Here is an 18,863-nt window from a genome sequence, read left to right on the forward strand (position 1 = left end):
TACAGTGTACAGATATGTCTGAGCCCTACAGTATACAGATGTGTCTGAGCCCTACAGCATACAGATGTGTCTGAGCCCTACAGTATACAGATGTGTCTGAGCCCTACAGCATACAGATGTGTCTGAGCCCTACAGTATACAGATGTGTCTGAGCCCTACACTATACAGATGTGTCTGAGCCCTACAGTGTACAGATGTGTCTGAGCCCTACAGTATACAGATGTGTCTGAGCCCTACAGTATACAGATGTGTCTGAGCCCTACAGTATACAGATGTGTCTGAGCCCTACAGTATACAGATGTGTCTGAGCCCTACAGTATACAGATGTGTCTGAGCCCTACAGTATACAGATGTGTCTGAGCCCTACAGTATACAGATGTGTCTGAGCCCTACAGTATACAGATGTGTCTGAGCCCTACAGTATACAGATGTGTCTGAGCCCTACAGTATACAGATGTGTCTGAGCCCTACAGTATACAGATGTGTCTGAGCCCTACAGTATACAGATGTGTCTGAGCCCTACAGTATACAGATGTGTCTGAGCCCTACAGTATACAGATGTGTCTGAGCCCTACAGTATACAGATGTGTCTGAGCCCTACAGTATACAGATGTGTCTGAGCCCTACAGTATACAGATGTGTCTGAGCCCTACAGTATACAGATGTGTCTGAGCCCTACAGTATACAGATGTGTCTGAGCCCTACAGTATACAGATGTGTCTGAGCCCTACAGTATACAGATGTGTCTGAGCCCTACAGTATACAGATGTGTCTGAGCCCTACAGTATACAGATGTGTCTGAGCCCTACAGTATACAGATGTGTCTGAGCCCTACAGTATACAGATGTGTCTGAGCCCTACAGTATACAGATGTGTCTGTGCCCTACACTATACAGATGTGTCTGTGCCCTACACTATACAGATGTGTCTGAGCCCTACAGTATACACACTTAGGAACAGAACAAATCCAAAGCTCTCCTATTACTATTATTTTCTTGTTTTTCAGGGCCAGATGTGTTTCTACTTCTCTCCTCGTTCCCCCTATGCAGGCCTCTGTGATTCATTTTCCACAGACATCTAAAAGCCCAAAAAAGGCCTCCCCTCCCCTATCGCCTCTACCTCAACACCCTCTCCCCCACCCTCAGAGCGATCGCTTCCACCCCTCCTGGACTGTGTCAGCCTGCTGCATGTCAGCCTGCTGGACTGTGTCAGCCTGCTGCATGTCAGCCTGCTGCATGTCAGCCTGCTGCATGTCAGCCTGCTGCATGTCAGCCTGCTGCATGTCAGCCTCTGGAAAAAACAGAGCAGAGCAAAGGAATGGAGAGGAATTGAATCCCGTGGCCTGGATGTAAGGAGGAGAAGATCCTGGTTGTGACTCCTCTCCTCCCATCATCCCCCATCCTCTCCCCATGGTCTCTACCCCTGTGGTCAGAGTCCAGGCTGGAGGCTGAGGACTGAACTACTTGGGCAGTGTTAGAGGGGTTTATTGGATCCTATCCCTGGCCTGAGGGGAAAACCCATTGCAGGGGGAAGTGATGGAGACGGAGGGGGTGAAGAGATGGCTTCTGTTTCATGGGTGAATTAATTTCACTGATGAAACGAAGGGAGTGAAAGACTTTGGTATCTCTTACCCATCTAATCTACAATCTCTCTTCCACCCTTCTTCAGTTCTCCCTCCCTCTCCTGCCCTTCCATACTCCTCTCCTCTCCCACACTTCCATACCCCTCCCTAATCCACCCTTCCATACCACACCCTCTCCTCTCCTCCCTCACCCGTCCAAACCCCTCCCTCTCCTCTCCTCTCCCACCCTTCCATACCCCGCTCTCTCGTCTCTTCTCCTCTCCCACCCTTCCATACTCCTCTCCTTCCCTCTCTCACCTTTCCATACCCCTCTCTCTCCTCTCCTCTCTAACCCTTCCGTACCCCTCTATCTCTTCTCCTCTCCTCTCCTCTCCTCTCCTCTCCTCTCACCCTCTCCTCTCTCACCCTTCCATACCCCTCTCTCTCCTCTCCCACCCTTCCATACCCCTCTTTCTCCTCTCCTCTCTCACCCTTCTATACCCCACTCTCTCCTCTCCTCTCCTCTCCTCTCTCCTCTCCTCTCCTCTCCTCTCCTCTCCTCTCCTCTCTCACCCTTCCATACCCCTCTCTCATCTCCCCATAGCCTCTCCTCTCCTCTCCTCTCCTCTCCTCTCCTCTCCTCTCCTCTCCTCTCCTCTCCTCTCCTCCTCTCCTCTCCTCTCCTCTCCTCTCCTTTCTCCAAACCCCTCTCTCCTCTCCTCTCCCTTCCATACCCCTCTCCTCTCCTCTCCCCTCTCCTCTCCTCTCCTCCCTCTCCTCTCCTCTCCTCTCTCACCCTTCCATACCCCTCATCTCCTCTCCTCTCCTCTCCTCTCCTCTCCTCTCCTCTCCTCTCCTCTCCTTCCATACCCCTCCTCTCTTCCATACCCCTCCCTCCTTCCATACCCCTCTCCATACCCCCTCTCTCCTCTCCCACCCTTCCATAGCCCTCCCTCTCCTCTCTCAACCCCTCCTCTCCTCTCCTCTCCTCTCTCTCTCCTCTCCTCTCCTCTCCTCTCCTCTCTCTCTCCTCTCCTCTCCTCTCCTCTCCTCTCCTCTCCTCTCCTCTCCTCTCCTCTCCTCTCCTCTCCTCTCCTCTCTCACCCTTCCATACCCCTCCTCTCCTCTCCTCTCTCACCCTTCCATACCCCTCCCTCCTTCCATACCCCTCCTCTCCTCTCCTCTCTCACCCTTCCATACCCCCTCTCTCCTCTCCCACCCTTCCATACTCCTCCTTCTCATATGGCCTATAACACTCCTCCTATTTCCACCTAATCCTTCTTTCTCTTGCACTTTCTCTCCTTTTCCCACCTCTCAGAAAATATGATAAAAGCTCAACGCCATTGGAAGAGAGGTTTACTGGTTGAAATCTTGACCCTATTGGCTTCTGCTGAAATCTCATATCTCCAACCTATCAAAGATAATAAGTCCAGAACATCTAATATTACATGTGACATGTACATACTGTATTACATTTAGGAGGTGGGAAACATAACATACATTGAAAGAGGGGAGTAACGCGTTCTCTAAAAGTGGTTTGGATTAATAAAGCTCTAACAACACTTTCAAAATACTGATAGACTCAATTTTGTAAAGCAGACATATTTGTCACTCGAGTCATACAGTGTTGCCATGCTCCCCAGGCCTCCAGGGTAGACTAGATGATCCAGACACACAGTTCTGTCCTGGACCGGGCACACCTGTAAATTACACATCTTGAGCGAGAGTGTGGCTGACCTGCTATTTATGGGCACGTGAGACATAATTGCATGCTGAGAGAACCCCACCATTTTGGTGGTAATAAACATGTACATTGGAAGGTTGGTTGAGGAGAAGTCTATATCTGTCTTCTCCTTCACGAGTTCAAAGCAGCGATGCATGGGGGGCCATTTTTACAGTCTTTAATATGACTCGACTAGGAATTGAACCCCCAACCGTTTAATCTCAGGGCGGACACTATAGCCACAAGGCCACTTATTTGTCCGTAAACAGGAAACTCTGCTTGGCAGGCAGGCAGGCATGGGCAAGCAGGCTGTAAAGACTAACCACCAGAGAGCTCTAGTCAGTTCAGTAGAGCTGCGTTCATTAGCACACATAAACACCTCTGCTGTGCAGACAATAGCAATGGTGCGATATAGTCAGAATTAACATTCTAGTAAATGTAATTCTATGATTGAATCATCATATATACTGGCTTAAAGTCAATCATTCAGAATACTTACTCTCGAAAGAAAACATACCTTGAGAGACGTGTTACAGTATTACATAGCATATAATAACATACAGATTAACATAATATATGCATAACGAGTAGGAAAGAGTACTGAATACAATAGCCTATATAAATACACCTATGATTACTATGTCTAAAAGCTGTGTAAATACAGCAGGCCTACACTCTATTCGAGGTGATTATACTGTACATGTACACAACGCTCCTCCACTACCTCACATAACCCCACCGTCCTCTCACCCTCTCCAAAAACTACACTGAAAAAACATCTAGCCACGTTGTCTCTCTTACTCTCACTCTCCTCCGTGTCTCTCTCTCTCTTTTCTGCCTCTTCCTCATTCTCTCGCTCCCCGTTTCCCTCAGAGTTTGTCTTCTTCTTTTCCCTCTCCCTTGCTGTGTAGTCCAGCTCTTCTGTGTAGTCCAGCTCTTCTGTGTAGTCCAGCTCTTCTGTGTAGTCCAGCTCTTCTGTGTAGCCCAGCTCTTCTGTGTAGTCCAGCTCTTCTGTGTAGTCCAGCTCTTCTGTGTAGTCCAGCTCTTCTGTGTAGTCCAGCTCTTCTGTGTAGCCCAGCTCTTCTGTGTAGTCCAGCTCTTCTGTGTAGTCCAGCTCTTCTGTGTAGTCCAGCCCCTCTGTGTAGCCCAACTCTTCTGTGTAGTCCAGCTCTTCTGTGTAGTCCAGCTCTTCTGTGTAGTCCAGCCCCTCTGTGTAGCCCGACTCTTCTGTGTAGTCCAGCTCTTCTGTGTAATCCAGCCCTTCTGTGTAGTCCAGCCCTTCTGTGTAGTCCAGCCCTTCTGTGTAGTCCAGTCCTTGCTGTGTAGTCCAGCCCTTCTGTGTAGTCCAGCTCTCCTGTGTAGTCCAACCCTTCTGTGTAATCCAGCCCTTCTGTGTAGTCCAGCCCTTCTGTGTAGTCCAGCCCTTCTGTGTAGTCCAACCCTTCTGTGTAGTCTAGCCCTTCTGTGTTGTCCAGCCCTTCGGTGTAGTCCAGCTCTTTTGTGTAGTCCAGCCCTTCCTGTGTAGTCCATCCCTTGCTGCAGTGTGAGGTGTATGATGTGGTTGTTGCAGGGATGAAGGGAGGGTCAGTGTAACTGAGTTGTTTCCTGTGTGCAGTACAACTTAAATGCCATCTTGGAAACCACAGTGCTCGGGCTGCATGAAGGTCACTGACAGGACCTACGGTCAAACTGCCCTACTGGAGGGACACAACTTGGATAAAGAAATGAAAGTCACACATCTCACTTTTGCTGTGTGTACTAGACCAGTGTTTCCAAGCCCTGGTCGTCCAGTACCCCCAACAGCCCTGGTCGTCCAGTACCCCCAACAGCCCTGGTCCTCCAGTACCCCCAACAGCCCAAACCTGGTCCTCCAGTACCCCCAACAGCCCAACCCTGGTCCTCCAGTACCCCCAACAGCCCAACCCTGGTCCTCCAGTATCCCCAACAGCCCAACCCTGGTCCTCCAGTATCCCCAACAGCCCTGGTCCTCCAGTACCCCCAACAGCCCAACCCTGGTCCTCCAGTACCCCCAACAGCCCAGCCCAGGTCCTCCAGTACACCCAACAGCCCAGCCCTGGTCCTCCAGTACCCTCAACAGCCCAGCCCTGGTCCTCCATTACACCCAACAGCCCAGCCCTGGTCCTCCATTACACCCAACAGCCCAGCCCTGGTCCTCCAGTACCCCCAACAGCCCAGCCCTGGTCCTCCAGTACCCCCAACAGCCCAGCCCTGGTCCTCCAGTACCCCCAACAGTACACAGTTTAGTTGTAGTCCTTGACAAACACACCTGGTTCAGCTCATTGAGGGCTTGATGATTAGATGACAAGTTGAATCAGGGTGCTTGTCCAGAGTTACAGTAAAAATGTGTACTGTTCGGGATACTTGAGGACCAGGGTTGGAAAACATTGTACTAGACTATAGTCACAGGTCCTTCGACTCCTTGCTTCACTGTCATATGAGACTTCAACAAGGTAAAATGGCACCTTCACCTGTTCCCATGTCGAGTCTTCACATTCTCTCTAAAGAGACATTTAAATAGTTGATATACTCATACTCTGTAAGATGTACATGCATACCACCAACAAAAACAGAAACCATGCAGCAAATGCATCCCAAAATAGTACAAATAGCGTTTTGTGTGGTTATTTAACCTTTACATAACTTGGATCTCACAGTGAGATCAGAAGACCTCTTTCACGCGAGCTCTGACACATATAACACTGCACCTACTATATGTTGTGAACAAAACTAAATTGGGACATGCATACAGCCTGTATGTGAAATGATTGTGCACGTACAGTATATGGCCAATCTTTTCCACTGCCATCCATTGTGGCTGGTGTTTCTTCGTACAATATGGTTGCTGTTTTGTCCAAACTTGTCTACATACCTGTGCAGTCAGAAACATAGCAACGGCCTGAAGGCTTCTGTAGGTCACATAATATATTTAAGTACCTGCTTGGATAAAATATCCAACATTTTATTTTTAGCAAATACCTAACCTATTTTATGGCGTTTGTTTTAAGTCACAATAGAACTCTACTTTTACTATCCTAATCTTTAGTGTTTGAGAACCATTAGAGTTTCTTAGCTCACCTGTATTCTGCTCTTCTGTTTAATCATATGTTGCACTTTCTCTGTGCAAATAAATAGATTCAGCTAATGAAACATGGTGCATTTTTGTGTGATTTGCTCACCTAAGAGCGCTGAGATATTGCCTGTCAACAACAGCAAGCCTGAGGGGACAGCTTCCTCCTTTCTTTTCTTTCCATTCCTGAATTAATTTGCTCTGTGTAACTATCTATTGCAGCATGCTCTTCAATATGCTGTGCTAATGACCCCTGAAAAGGGAAAGTTCAAGGATTTCTTAAGCAACAATGAAGAAACATATGAAAGCAGGGTCGTACACAGACCTGTTGGGAGGCAGGTACTCAAACCCAAAAAAGGGCACCCCAAAAATATTTTTCGGCAAACGTGGTCACAGACTCGTTGGGCAATTCTGACTTTTATTAGACTTTATTTAGTTCCATAGAAGCAATAGATGGCCATATCTTAATGGCGAATTAAATTAAACGTATTGAACAATAATTTAACAACGACTTAAATGTTTTTACCCAAAACAAAAGGGTACTTTAGGGAATAAAAGAGCAATGAGGCATGTGCTCTGCAGAGGTCAGCGGTTGAACCCTATCTGTGCACGTGCCTGCATGAAAGCAACTCAGAGAAAACTTTCAGCAAGTATTTTTTCATTTATGTCAAATATACAATAATGCTTGTAAATCTTTTCCAGGGTCATGAAAACATGATGGAATGGAACCTAACCTAAAGCATGCTTAAACATGGGTAGGGTTGTACGCAAGAGCAGCCATTTTGGAAAAACAACAGAAGCTTAGCAACAGAATCTTAGCAACAGAAGCTTGGTAAGTACAGTACAATATCTAGACGGATATCTGTACGAAAGAATGCTACAACTAAGGTTGCAGACACCTAAACAGTATGCGCACTGCTTATGACTAAAAACCTCAAGCCTTTGGCACCAGTCTGAGGAACGTGAAGCATTCTCAAATCCACAGCTTATTCTTGGTCCGTCCCAAACAATTTCATCAGACAAAAAAAAAAGAGATGGGGAAAAAGTGAACAGTTTCTATAAACAGAGAGGATAAGAGGTAGAAAATGACAGAAACAATGAAAGAAAATCACCAAACAGTGACTCAGAAGAGTGAGAAACAAAGACTTTTGACATTACTCTGTCAACAAAGGGCTTTTGTGCTAGACTGTTATAGTACTTGCGCAGCAGTTCCATATGAAGTTCTCCCTCAAATGACAAGTTGGCTTTGCCCGTTGTGTAACTAAAGACCTAAGACCTATAGCTACAACAGTAGGAATAAACAGTAGCTGTGTATATTGGTGTGTGTGTTGACTGTGTTGTTTAATTAGTCACTTCTCCTATCAAGAGCTGTGATTCCAGCCAGGCAGAGCAGCAAGGTGAAAGATTTTGTGTCAGGAGGCAGATAGGGCAAGGCAGGACCAGGTAGGCAGGACCAGGTAGACAGAGCCAGGTAGGCAGGACCAGGTAGGCAGAGCCAGGTAGACAGAGCCAGGTAGGCAGAACCAGGTAGGCAGCTCCAGGTAAGCAGAGCCAGGTAAAGCAGGGCCAGGTAGGCAGAGCCAGGCAGGGAGAGCCAGGTAGGCAGAGCCAGGCAGGCACGCAGGGCCAGGTAGGCAGAGCCAGGTAGACAGAGCCAGGTAGGCAGGACCAGGTATGCAGAGCCAGGAAGGCAGTGCCAGGCAGGCAGGCAGGGCCAGGTAGGCAGAGACATGCAGGGAGAGCCAGATAGGCAGAGCCAGGTAGGCAGAGCCAGGCAGGGAGAGCCAGTTAGGCAGAGCCAGGCAGGCAGGACCATGTAGGCAGAGCCAGGCAGGGAGAGCCAGGAAGGCAGAGCCAGGTAAGCAGGGCCAGGCATAGCCAGGGCAAAGTAGGCAGAGCCAGGTAGGCAGCACCAGGTAGGTAGAGCCAGGTAGGTAGAGCCAGGAAGGCAGGCAGGGCCAGGTAGGCAGAGCCAGGCAGGGAGAGCCAGGAAGGCAGAGCCAGGTAGGCAGGGCCAGGCATAGCCAGGGCAAAGTAGGCAGAGCCAGGTAGGCAGAGCCAGGTAGGTAGAGCCAGGTAGGCAGAGCCAGGTAGGCAGAGCCAGGCAGGGAGAGCCATGTAGGCAGAGCCAGGTAGGCAGGACCATGTAGGCGGAGCCAGGTAGACAGAGCCAGGCAGGGAGAGCCAGGAAGGCAGAGCCAGGTAAGCAGGGCCAGGCATAGCCAGGGCAAAGTAGGCAGAGCCAGGTAGGCAGAGCCAGGTAGGTAGAGCCAGGTAGGTAGAGCCAGGAAGGCAGGCAGGGCCAGGTAGGCAGAGCCAGGCAGGGAGAGCCAGGAAGGCAGAGCCAGGCAGGCAGGACCATGTAGGCAGAGCCAGGTAGACAGTGCCAGGCAGGGAGAGCCAGGTAGGTAGATCCAGGAAGGCATGCAGGGCCAGGTAGGCAGAGCCAGGCAGGGAGAGCCAGGTAGGCAGAGACAGGTAGGCAGTGCCAGGCAGGCAGAGCCAGGTAGGCAGGCAGGGCCAGGTAGGCAGAGCCAGGCAGGGAGAGCCAGGAAGGCAGAGCCAGGTAGGCAGTGCCAGGCAGGCAGAGCCAGGTAGGCAGGCAGGGCCAGGTAGGCAGAGCCAGGCAGGGAGAGCCAGGTAGGCAGGGCCAGGCATGGCCAGGGCAAAGTAGGCAGAGCCAGGTAGGCAGGGCCAGGTAGACAGAGCCAGGTAGGCAGGGCCATGTAGGTAGGGCCAGGTAGGCAGAGCCAGGCAGAAAGAGCCAGGTAGGCAGAGTCAGGTAGGCAGGGCCAGGCATAGCCAGGGAAAAGTAGGCAGAGCCAGGTAGGCAGGGCCAGGTAGGCAGAGCCAGGCAGGGAGAGCCAGGTAGTCAGAGCCAGGCAGGCAGAGCCAGGTAGACAGGCAGGGCCAGGTAGGCAGAGCCAGGGACAGGCAAGCAGGGACAGGTAGGCAGAGCCAGGGCCAGGCAGGCAGGGACAGGTAGTCAGAGCCAGGGCCAGGCAGGGAGGGACAGGTAGTCAGAGCCAGGGCCAGGCAGGCAGGGACAAGTAGGTAGAGCCAGGGCCAGGCAGGCAGGGACAGGTAGGTAGAGCCAGTGCCAGGCAGGCAGGGACAGGTAGGTAGAGCCAGGGCCAGGCAGGGACAGGTAGGTAGAGCCAGGGACAGGCAGGCAGGGACAGGTAGGTAGAGCCAGGGCCAGGCAGGCAGGGACAGGTAGGTAGAGCCAGAGCCAGGGCCAGGCAGGGACAGGTAGGCTTTTTGGTCTAAACTCCACGCGCCATGTTTGGAGGAAGAAGAAGGATGAGTACAACCCCAAGAACACCATCCCAACTGTGAAGAATGGAGGTGGAAACATCATTCTTTGGGGATGCTTTTCTGCAAAGGGGACAGGACAACTGCACCGTATTGAGGGGAGAATGGATGGGGCCATGTATCGCGAGATCTTGGCCAACAACCTCCTTCCCTCAGTAAGAGCATTGAAGATGGGTCGTGGCTGGGTCTTCCAGCATGACAACGACCCGAAACACACAGCCAGGGCAACTAAGGAGTGGCTCCGTAAGAAGCATCTCAAGGTCCTGGAGTGGCCTAGTCAGTCTCTAGACCTGAACCCAATAGAAAATCTTTGGAGGGAGCTGAAAGTCCGTATTGCCCAGCGACAGCCCCGAAACCTGAAGGATCTGGAGAAGGTCTGTATGGAGGAGTGGGCCAAATCCCTGCTGCAGTGTCTGCAAACCTGGTCAAGAACTACAGGAAACGTATGATCTCTGGAATTGCAAGCAAAGGTTTCTGTACCAAATATTAAGTTCTGCTTTTCTGATGTATCAAATACTTATGTCATGCAATAAAATGCTAATTAATTACTTAAAAATCATACAATGTGATTTTCTGTATTTCTGTTTTAGATTCCGTTTCTCACAGTTGAAGTGTACCTATGATAAAAAATTACAGACCTCTACATGCTTTGTAAGTAGGAAAACCTGCAAAATCGGCAGTGTATCAAATACTTGTTCTCCCTACTGTAGGTAGAGCCAGTGCCAGGCAGGAAGGGACAGGTAGGTAGAGCCAGGGCCAGGCAGGGACAGGTGGGCAGAGCCAGGGCCAGGCAGGCAGGGACAGGTAGGTAGAGCCAGGGCCAGGCAGGCAGGGACAGGTAGGTAGAGCCAGGGCCAGGCAGGGACAGGTAGGTAGAGCCAGGGCCAGGCAGGCAGGGACAGGTAGGTAGAGCCAGGGCCAGGCAGGCAGGGACAGGTAGGTAGAGCCAGGGCCAGGCAGGGACAGGTAGGCAGAGCCAGGGCCAGGCAGGCAGGCAACGCAGTGAACCCCAGTACTCTGGGAGTGACTGGTCTCTGTATCTCAGACTCCATGAGTGAGAGAGCAGCCTCCTCTTCTGGTTAAAAATCCAATAAACAAGAGAAAGAAGAAAACACAGCAGAATGATCTCCATTATTTGAACACGTTGTATTTTGTTATATATTTACTGTGTGTGGAAGGGAATGACAGAAGTCCAATTGATCTCAGTCAAATTTCAGTCAAGTAAGTGTCCTTCCAAATCTTTTTTCAATAAACACAACAGAAGAACCAATATCATGTTGATGAGTAATCAAAGTAAGTCTAATTGACTTATCGTTTGTATCCTGTGTTTCTGTCTGCTTTCTGTAACCACTCTCCATATTGATGTTTAGATTGTCATGGTAATGATGGACTTTTGAAGACGTGTCAGCAGCATATTATGTTCCACTCGGTGGCGCTACACGACCGCTAACACCATTCCCTGGAACAGGATCTGGTACTGTTAAAAATGGAAAGGAGTATGGCAAGAGAAAGCTGACCCGTCTTTATCTAACGTCTCAGGAAGCTGCCCAGTCAACTGACGGGAGGTGGCAGATAATTCAAGGACTTTGAATGTTTGGTATCAACACAAATCGTTTGCCTTGTTCTCTCCATATCCTGTGACATAGCAATACAGCCCTATCTAACTTCACCTCAGAATGCCCTTAGTGTTGTATTAGTCAGTGTGGCTACAGTAAGGCAAGTACAATCAAAATCCTAGTGTATAACCTATAAATGACCTTTGACCTTTGACCTGAAGAATCTGGATGATCCCGTTGGCTATTCTACGATCCTGGCTGTGAAGTCCAGTTGGCTGATGTCTTTATATATCCTCCAGAGACGGACCCAAACACACAAAACACATCTGTGTGTGTGTGTGTGTTTGTATACAGTGCATTTGGAAAGTATTCAGACCCTTTGACTTTTTCCACATTTTTTTACGTTACAGCCTTATTCTAAAATGGATTAAATAAAATGTTTTCGTCATCAATCAACACACAATACTCCATAATGACGAAGAAAAAAATGGTTTTTATAATTGTTATTTTATTCAAAATAAAAAACAGAATCGAACTTTGTGAAAACGCCACGTGATATGTATTTTCTATGACTTATGTTCACCAAGGATGACAAAAACCTCTAGCCTGGTTAAATAGACCCTAAACCTATTTAGAACTAGACCGGAGAGGCCAATCTACCTCTCCAGTCTGTCCAGAAGGACATCATGGTCAACAGCACTTAAATCTAAGAGTACAAGGACAGAGAGCTGTTTGGCATCTGTGTTGGCTCTAAGCTCATTTATCACCTTAACTAAGGGTGTCTCTGTGCTGTGATGGGAATCTAGATAATTTTTCTTCAGAAGGGGTTTCACCATAGCAGTTTTTAGTGCAGTGGGTAAAGTGCCTGTGAACAGGGAGGGATTAACAATAGCTTGCACTTCTTCAGATATGCAATTAAAAATGGTTTTGAAGAAGGTCAACCAGGGAACATAAATCCATAGTGCCTTTGCGTGGTAAGCTAAGGCACACAATCATCAAACTTCTCATCAGGTCTTGCTTGACTGATACCCAGCCTAATGTTGGTTATCTTATCTCTGAAATATGCCGTAAACTCATCAGATTCAGATGTGGAGGAAATTTCACATAGGTTTGTGCTGGTAGGATTTATCAGGCCATCAATGGTCGTGAAGAGCACTCTCAAATTATTTGGAATAATAGTGATCAAGTTAGAAAAATTAGCCCGTCTGGCATTTCTAATTGCCGCGTTATTCAGTGCATTCGGAAAGAATTCAGTCCCCCCTCAAAATAAAAAACATCAATACCTTATTTACATAAGTATTCAGACCCTTTGCTATGAAACCCGAAATTGAGCTGAGGAGCATCCTGTTTCCATTGATCATCCTTGAGATGTTTCTACAACTTGACTGGAGTCCATCTGTAGTAAATTCAATTGATTGGACATGATTTGGAAAGGCACACATCTGTCAACATAAAGTCCAACAGTTGATAGTGCATGTCAGAGCGAAAACCAAGCCAAGAGGTCAAAGGAATTGTCCTAGAGCTCCGAGGCAGGATTGTGTCAAGGCACAGATCTGGGGAAGGGTACCAAAAAATGTCTGCAGTATTGAAGGTCCCCAAGAACACGGTGGCCTCCATCATTCTTAAATGGAAGAAGAGCTGGCTGCCCGGTCAAACTGAGCAATTCGGGGAGAAGGGCTTTGGTCATGGAGTTGGCCAAGAACCCTATGGTCACTCTGACAGAGCTCCAGAGTTCCTCTGTGGAGATGGGAGAACCTTCCAGAAGAACAACCATCTATCTCTGCAGCACTCCACCAATCAGGCTTTTATGGTAGAGTGACCAGATGGTAGCCATTCTTTAGTAAAAGACACATGACAGCCCACTTGGAGTTTGCCAAAAGGCACCGAAAGAGCTCTCAGACCATGGGAAACAATTTTGTCTGGTTTGGTGAAACAAAGACTCTTTAGCCTGAATGCCAAGCGTCACATCTAGAGAAAACCTTGCACCACCCCTACTGTGAAGCATGGTGGTGGCAGCATCATGTTGTGGGGATGTTTTTCAGCGGCAGGAATTAGGAGACTAGTCAGGAGAGGGAGAAATTAATGGAGCAAAGTACAGAGAGATCCCTTGTTGAAAACCTGCTCCAGAGCGCTCAGGACCTTAGACTGGGGCCAAGGTTAGCCTTCCAACAGGACAACGACCCTAAGCACTGTTGGCTGGTCCTTTGCATGGGATGATGTACGTTTCCTTTAACAATCAGTCTTCCAGATAGATGCCACAGACACAGGAACTTTGGTATAAAACTCTTTAGTAATAAAATTCAATTGCAGACAGAGATTCACATACAGAATACCTCAGTAGTCTATAGTAAAGATCTGTGTGGTGAAACAGGAGACAACGCTCCTTATACTAGTTGGTGTGGACAACCTACCGTCAATCATATCTTAACATTGTTGCACTGGATTAGATACAAAGTATGTAAGATGAGAAAAACATGTCTAGACTGTGGTTTCTCACTCTACTATCTCATCCTTGAGGCTGCGTGACTATCAGCAGGTGCAGACAATTCTCAGTCTGAGAACTAAAGCAGTACATCTCCATTACCCAGTACTTTTCCACCATTGCGCATTGCAAGCATACAAAGGTTATCACATACATACAGTAATCATGGCACTGGTGTAAAAGCATTGATGAGTATATATTGAGTATATCTTTTTTTTAATCCATTTTTAATTAATGCTGTAAAGTAACAAAATGTGGAAAAAGTCAAGGGGTCTGAATACTTTCCGAATGCACTGTATATACTGCAGAGATGGACCCAGTAGCAGTGCGTGGTTAAAATCACTGGGGAAGCAAAGCCAAATAAAAAAAGCCATATTACAACCTGGGTTGTGATAATTGCATTGTGTGCTTTATAACCTGCTAGTTCATATGCCTTGTGACCGTGATATATTGGCCCAACACCAAGATAAGACCCAGTAGCAGAATAAATTCAACCACACCGTTATTTAATCTCAGAACCGGAGAGCAACCTCTGTCTAGCATTTAACAAACAGTTACATTACCTACAGCAGGGTCAAGCAAGTTAAACAACTATTGATTTAAAACCACGGAGAGTTACCACAAGTCACAAAGAAAACAGGAGCTGCCTCCATTATTCCAGCACCATTTCAACTTCAACACTTCAACATCATCGAATCATCTCTGCTTAGTCTAAAGTGACAACTAAAATATACCAAGAACAATTTAGTCCAATCAACATCAGCTAAATATGATGTGGCAGTCCATGGTAGTGATTTGAGTGTGTGTGTGTGTGTGTGTGTGTGTGTGTGTGTGTGTGTGTGTGTGTGTGTGTGTGTGTGTGTGTGTGTGTGTGTGTGCGTGCAAGTAGAAAAATCATATTGACTCGCCCTACTTGTAGAGAAACACCGATGACATCCTCCTCTTTCATGTTGCCTAAACAATCTATGACTGTCAAACAGTACACACTTTTAACTTTTGTTGTCCTAGGCTACCTGGCTAAAATGTTTGCTCGCTAGCCTGACTTCTTTTCATGGGCAATGATGTGCCAGGCCAGCTAGTTAACATTCGTTAACATTAGCTTACTAGGTCGTCATTCTAAATAAGAATTTGTTCTTAACTGACTTGCCTAGTTAAATAAAGGTTAAATAAAATAAAATAAAAATCTAGGAACATGTTGAACTTCCATCCTCCAGGCCAGGGGCACAATGTATGAATTTATGATTGGATTTAGGCCAACAATGTCATACTATTTTTGACCAGACAACATCAGAGACAGAGAGGCGCTGTTTCACTCGCTCGGATGCTTTCTCCGGTGAGATTCATTCAGCCTCTTGCGAATTTAAGGAAATGTATGAAACACAGAGAGACAAAATATTAAATTATTTGTTTCTTGGTAAATGTTTTCCTTCCCTTGGGATCCATGAATACACGCACTGGAAGGACCCAAACACACAACGCACATCTGGGGCATCCCAGGCATCTCAGCTGGACACTGGCTTGGGTCAATACATGTTCTAAATCTGTATGAGATACAACTTAGCTTTGTCCCATACTGTATAAGCTGTAGCCCCATCGCTCGTTAAGCCACAGAAGAGTTGGGCACACGACATACAGCTTCTGTGCTAGTTTGTGTAACAACAGTCTTCTGATGTGAGCTTTAACAGAGGGCACGTTAGATATTCATTAGGCAATATCTAACAGTGTTTGGTAGAGGGAAAACAGCTCCCTTGTTTGACGTTTGTAACACGTGATCAAACTCTCTAGACTCAATAGGAGATTATACGACCCACTGATAAAGTGCCACTCTGGCTTTATTCAAAGAGGCCAACGAGCCAGAACTGTTTGCAAGCGACAGCTTAATAAAACAGAGGAGAGAAAAGAAGAATGAAATGTCAGGAGGAGTTTGATTCGCTTAAAACTCCACACTGCAGAACTGTGTCTGTGTATGTTTTCACTCATTAGATGGTTCTCCAATCGAACGTGCTCCCGCATATAAATACTTAGGCATTTGGATTGATATGGATTTGACGTTTAAAAAACATATAGATTAGTCGCTTTAGAAGCTACGTTTTAAAGTTGCCTTTTTCTACAGAAACAGATCGTACCTTTCTCTAAGCAGTGGGATGAAGATTATTCAGTCAACCTTGTTATCTGTTGTGGTTTATGGTGATATTATTTATCAAAGTGCACCTGCTACTACTGTTAAACCTTTGGATGCCATCTACTATAGTGCCCTTCGTTTTGTTACAAGAGACAGTTTTGATACTCGTCAAATCAAATGTATTTTTATTTATTTATTTATTTAATTTCACCTTTATTTAACCAGGTAGGCTAGTTGAGAACAAGTTTTCCTTTACAACTGCGACCTGGTCAAGATAAAGCGTAGCTATTCGACACATACAACAACACAGTGTTACACATGGAATAAACAAACATACCATCAATAATACAGTAGAACAAAAGAAAACAAAAAGTCTATATACAGTGAGTGCAAATGAGGTAAGTTAAGGAAATAAATAGGCCATGGTGGCGAAATAATTACAATATAGCAATTAAACACTGGAATGGTAGATCGGCAGAAGATGAATGTGCAGGTAGAGATACTGGGGGACAAAGGAGCAAAATAAATAAATAAATACCAGTATGGGGATGAGGTAGGTAGATAGATGGGCTGTTTACAGATGGGCTATGTGCAGGTGCAGTGATCTGTAAGCTGCTCTGACAGCTGGTGCTTAAAGCTAGTGAGGGAGATGTGAGTCTCCAGCTTCAGAGATTTTTGCAATTCGTTCCAGTCATGGGCAGCAGAGATATAGCCCTTCTTACATCAGCTGATATCTCAAAGTTCTGTACAGAAACCCAGCCTAAAACCCCAAACAGCATGCAATGCAGGTGTAGAAGCACGGTGGCTAGGAAAAACTCCCTAGAAAGGCCAAAACCTAGGAAGAAACCTAGAGAGGAACCAGGCTATGAGGGGTGGCCAGTCCTCTTCTGGCTGTGCCGGGTGGAGATTATAACAGAACATGGCCAAGATGTTCAAATGTTCATAGATGACCAGCATGGTCAAATAATAATAATCACAGTAGTTGTCGAGGGTGCAACAAGTCAGCACCTCATAGCCGATCATTGAGAGTATCTCTACTGCTTCTGTTGTCTCTAGAGAGTTGAAAACAGCAGGTCTGGGACAGGTAGCACGTCCGGTGAACAGGTCAGGGTTCCATAGCCGAGGGCAGAACATTTGAAACTGGAGCAGCAGCACGGCCAGGTGGACTGGGGACAGCAAGGAGTCATCATGCCAGGTAGTCCTGAGGCATGGTCCTAGGGCTCAGGTCCTCTGAGAGAGAAAGAAAGAAAGAAAGAAAGAAAGAAAGAAAGAGAGAATTAGAGAAAGCATACTTAAATTCACACAGGACACTGGATAAGACAGGAGAAATACTCCAGATATAACAGACTGACCCTAGCCCCCAACACATAAACTACTGCAGCATAAATACTGGAGGCTGAGACAGGAGGGGTCAGGAGACACTGTGGGCCCATCCGATGATACCCCCGGACAGGGCCAAACAGGAAGGATATAACCCCACCCACTTTGCCAAAGCACAGCCCCCACACCACTAGAGGGATATCTTCAACCACCAACTTACCGTCCTGAGACAAGGCCGAGTATAGCTCACAAAGATCTCCGCCACGGCACAACCCAAGGGGGGGCGCCAACCCAGACATTAAGACCATGTCAGTGACTCAACCCACTCAAGTGACGCACCCCTCCTAGGGACGGCATGGAAGAGCACCAGTAAGCCAGTGACTCAGCCCCTGTAGTATGGTTAGAGGCAGAGAATCCCAGTGGAGAGAGGGGAACCGGCCAGGCAGAGACTGTATCCTGTATCAAAAGGTTGGCTGGACTTCGCTAAAGATCCATAGATGGCTAACTTATCTAACTTTGATTTTGAAGTATAGACATCTGAGTTGCCTAAACTGTTCACAGGATTGGTTAACTCTTGAAGTTCCTAGGGTCTCCACTGAGCTAGGTAAATCTGCTTTTAGTTTTAATGCAACATATTGCTGGAACAAAATTCAAAATACATTTAATCTTGACGTTCGGGTTACGTTCGACCATTTAAAGTACTGATTTGCGATTCATTGTGGAGGAATTTAATTTTCTGGGTGATATGTGATGTTTTACTTGTGCTTAGCATGTCTATGTTTATACAGTGCATTAAGAAAGTATTCAGCCCCATTTCAATAAGTATTCAGACACTTTAATCATTACTTTGTTGAAAAACCTTTGACAGCGATTACAGCCTTGAGTCTTCTTAGGTATGACGCTACAAGCTTGGCACACCTGTATTTGGGGAGTTTCTCCCATTCTTCTCTGCAGAACCTCTCAAGCTCTCCAGAGAAGTTTGATTGGGCTAGTGAAGTGAATGATAATAATAGTGAAGACATCAAAACTATGAAATAACACATATTTAATTATGTAGAAACCAAAAAAGTGTTAAACAAGTCTAAATATATTTTAGATTCTTCAAAGTAGCCACCCATTTACCTTGATGACAGCTTTAGACACACTTGACATTCTCTCAACCAGCTTAATGAGACACTCAACTGGAATTATTTTCCAACAGTCTAGAAGGAGTTCCCACATATGCTGAGCACTTGTTGGCTGCTTTTCCTTCACTCTGTGTTCCAACACATCCCAAACCATCACAATTGGGTTGAGGTCAGGTGATTGTGGAGGCCAGGTCATCTGATGCAGCACTCCATCACTCTCCTTCTTGGTCAAAAAGCCCTTACACAGCCTGGATGTCACGTGTGCTCCCTCTCTGGCCTCTAGGTCACTAGGCTGCGCGTTTATGGCGCACATCTGTCACCAGCGTTACGTGCATTTGCACATAATGAAACTCACCTGGGCTCCATCACCTCCTTGATCACCTCCCCTTTATGTGTCACACTCCCTTTGGTTTCTTCCCCAGTCGTCATTGTTTCTGTTTCTGTGTAAATGTCGGTGCGCTTTATGTGTTTCTTGTTTTGTTTATTTATTAAATGTATTCACTCCCTGAACTTGCTTCCCGCTAACCCGCTACCACCGCTAACTAGCTAGCCATTCCACATCGGTTACA

The 18,863-nt window shown here is 46.9% G+C and overlaps 1 protein-coding gene across 1 annotated transcript; it reads right to left on the bottom strand.

The window, feature by feature from the left end:
• Nucleotides 1-1,141: 1,141 nt before the first annotated feature.
• On the bottom strand, nucleotides 1,142-6,192 carry LOC139391909 (uncharacterized). The gene is made up of 3 exons (XM_071139522.1): nucleotides 6,175-6,192; nucleotides 4,086-4,710; nucleotides 1,142-1,290 (listed from the first exon to the last, which is right to left on the bottom strand). Exons 1-3 carry the CDS (start codon nucleotides 6,190-6,192, stop codon nucleotides 1,142-1,144), a joined length of 792 nt encoding a protein of 263 aa, XP_070995623.1.
• Nucleotides 6,193-18,863: the final 12,671 nt, after the last annotated feature.

This window comes from Oncorhynchus clarkii, chromosome 32 (assembly GCF_045791955.1).
Source record: "Oncorhynchus clarkii lewisi isolate Uvic-CL-2024 chromosome 32, UVic_Ocla_1.0, whole genome shotgun sequence".
NCBI lineage: Eukaryota > Metazoa > Chordata > Actinopteri > Salmoniformes > Salmonidae > Oncorhynchus > Oncorhynchus clarkii.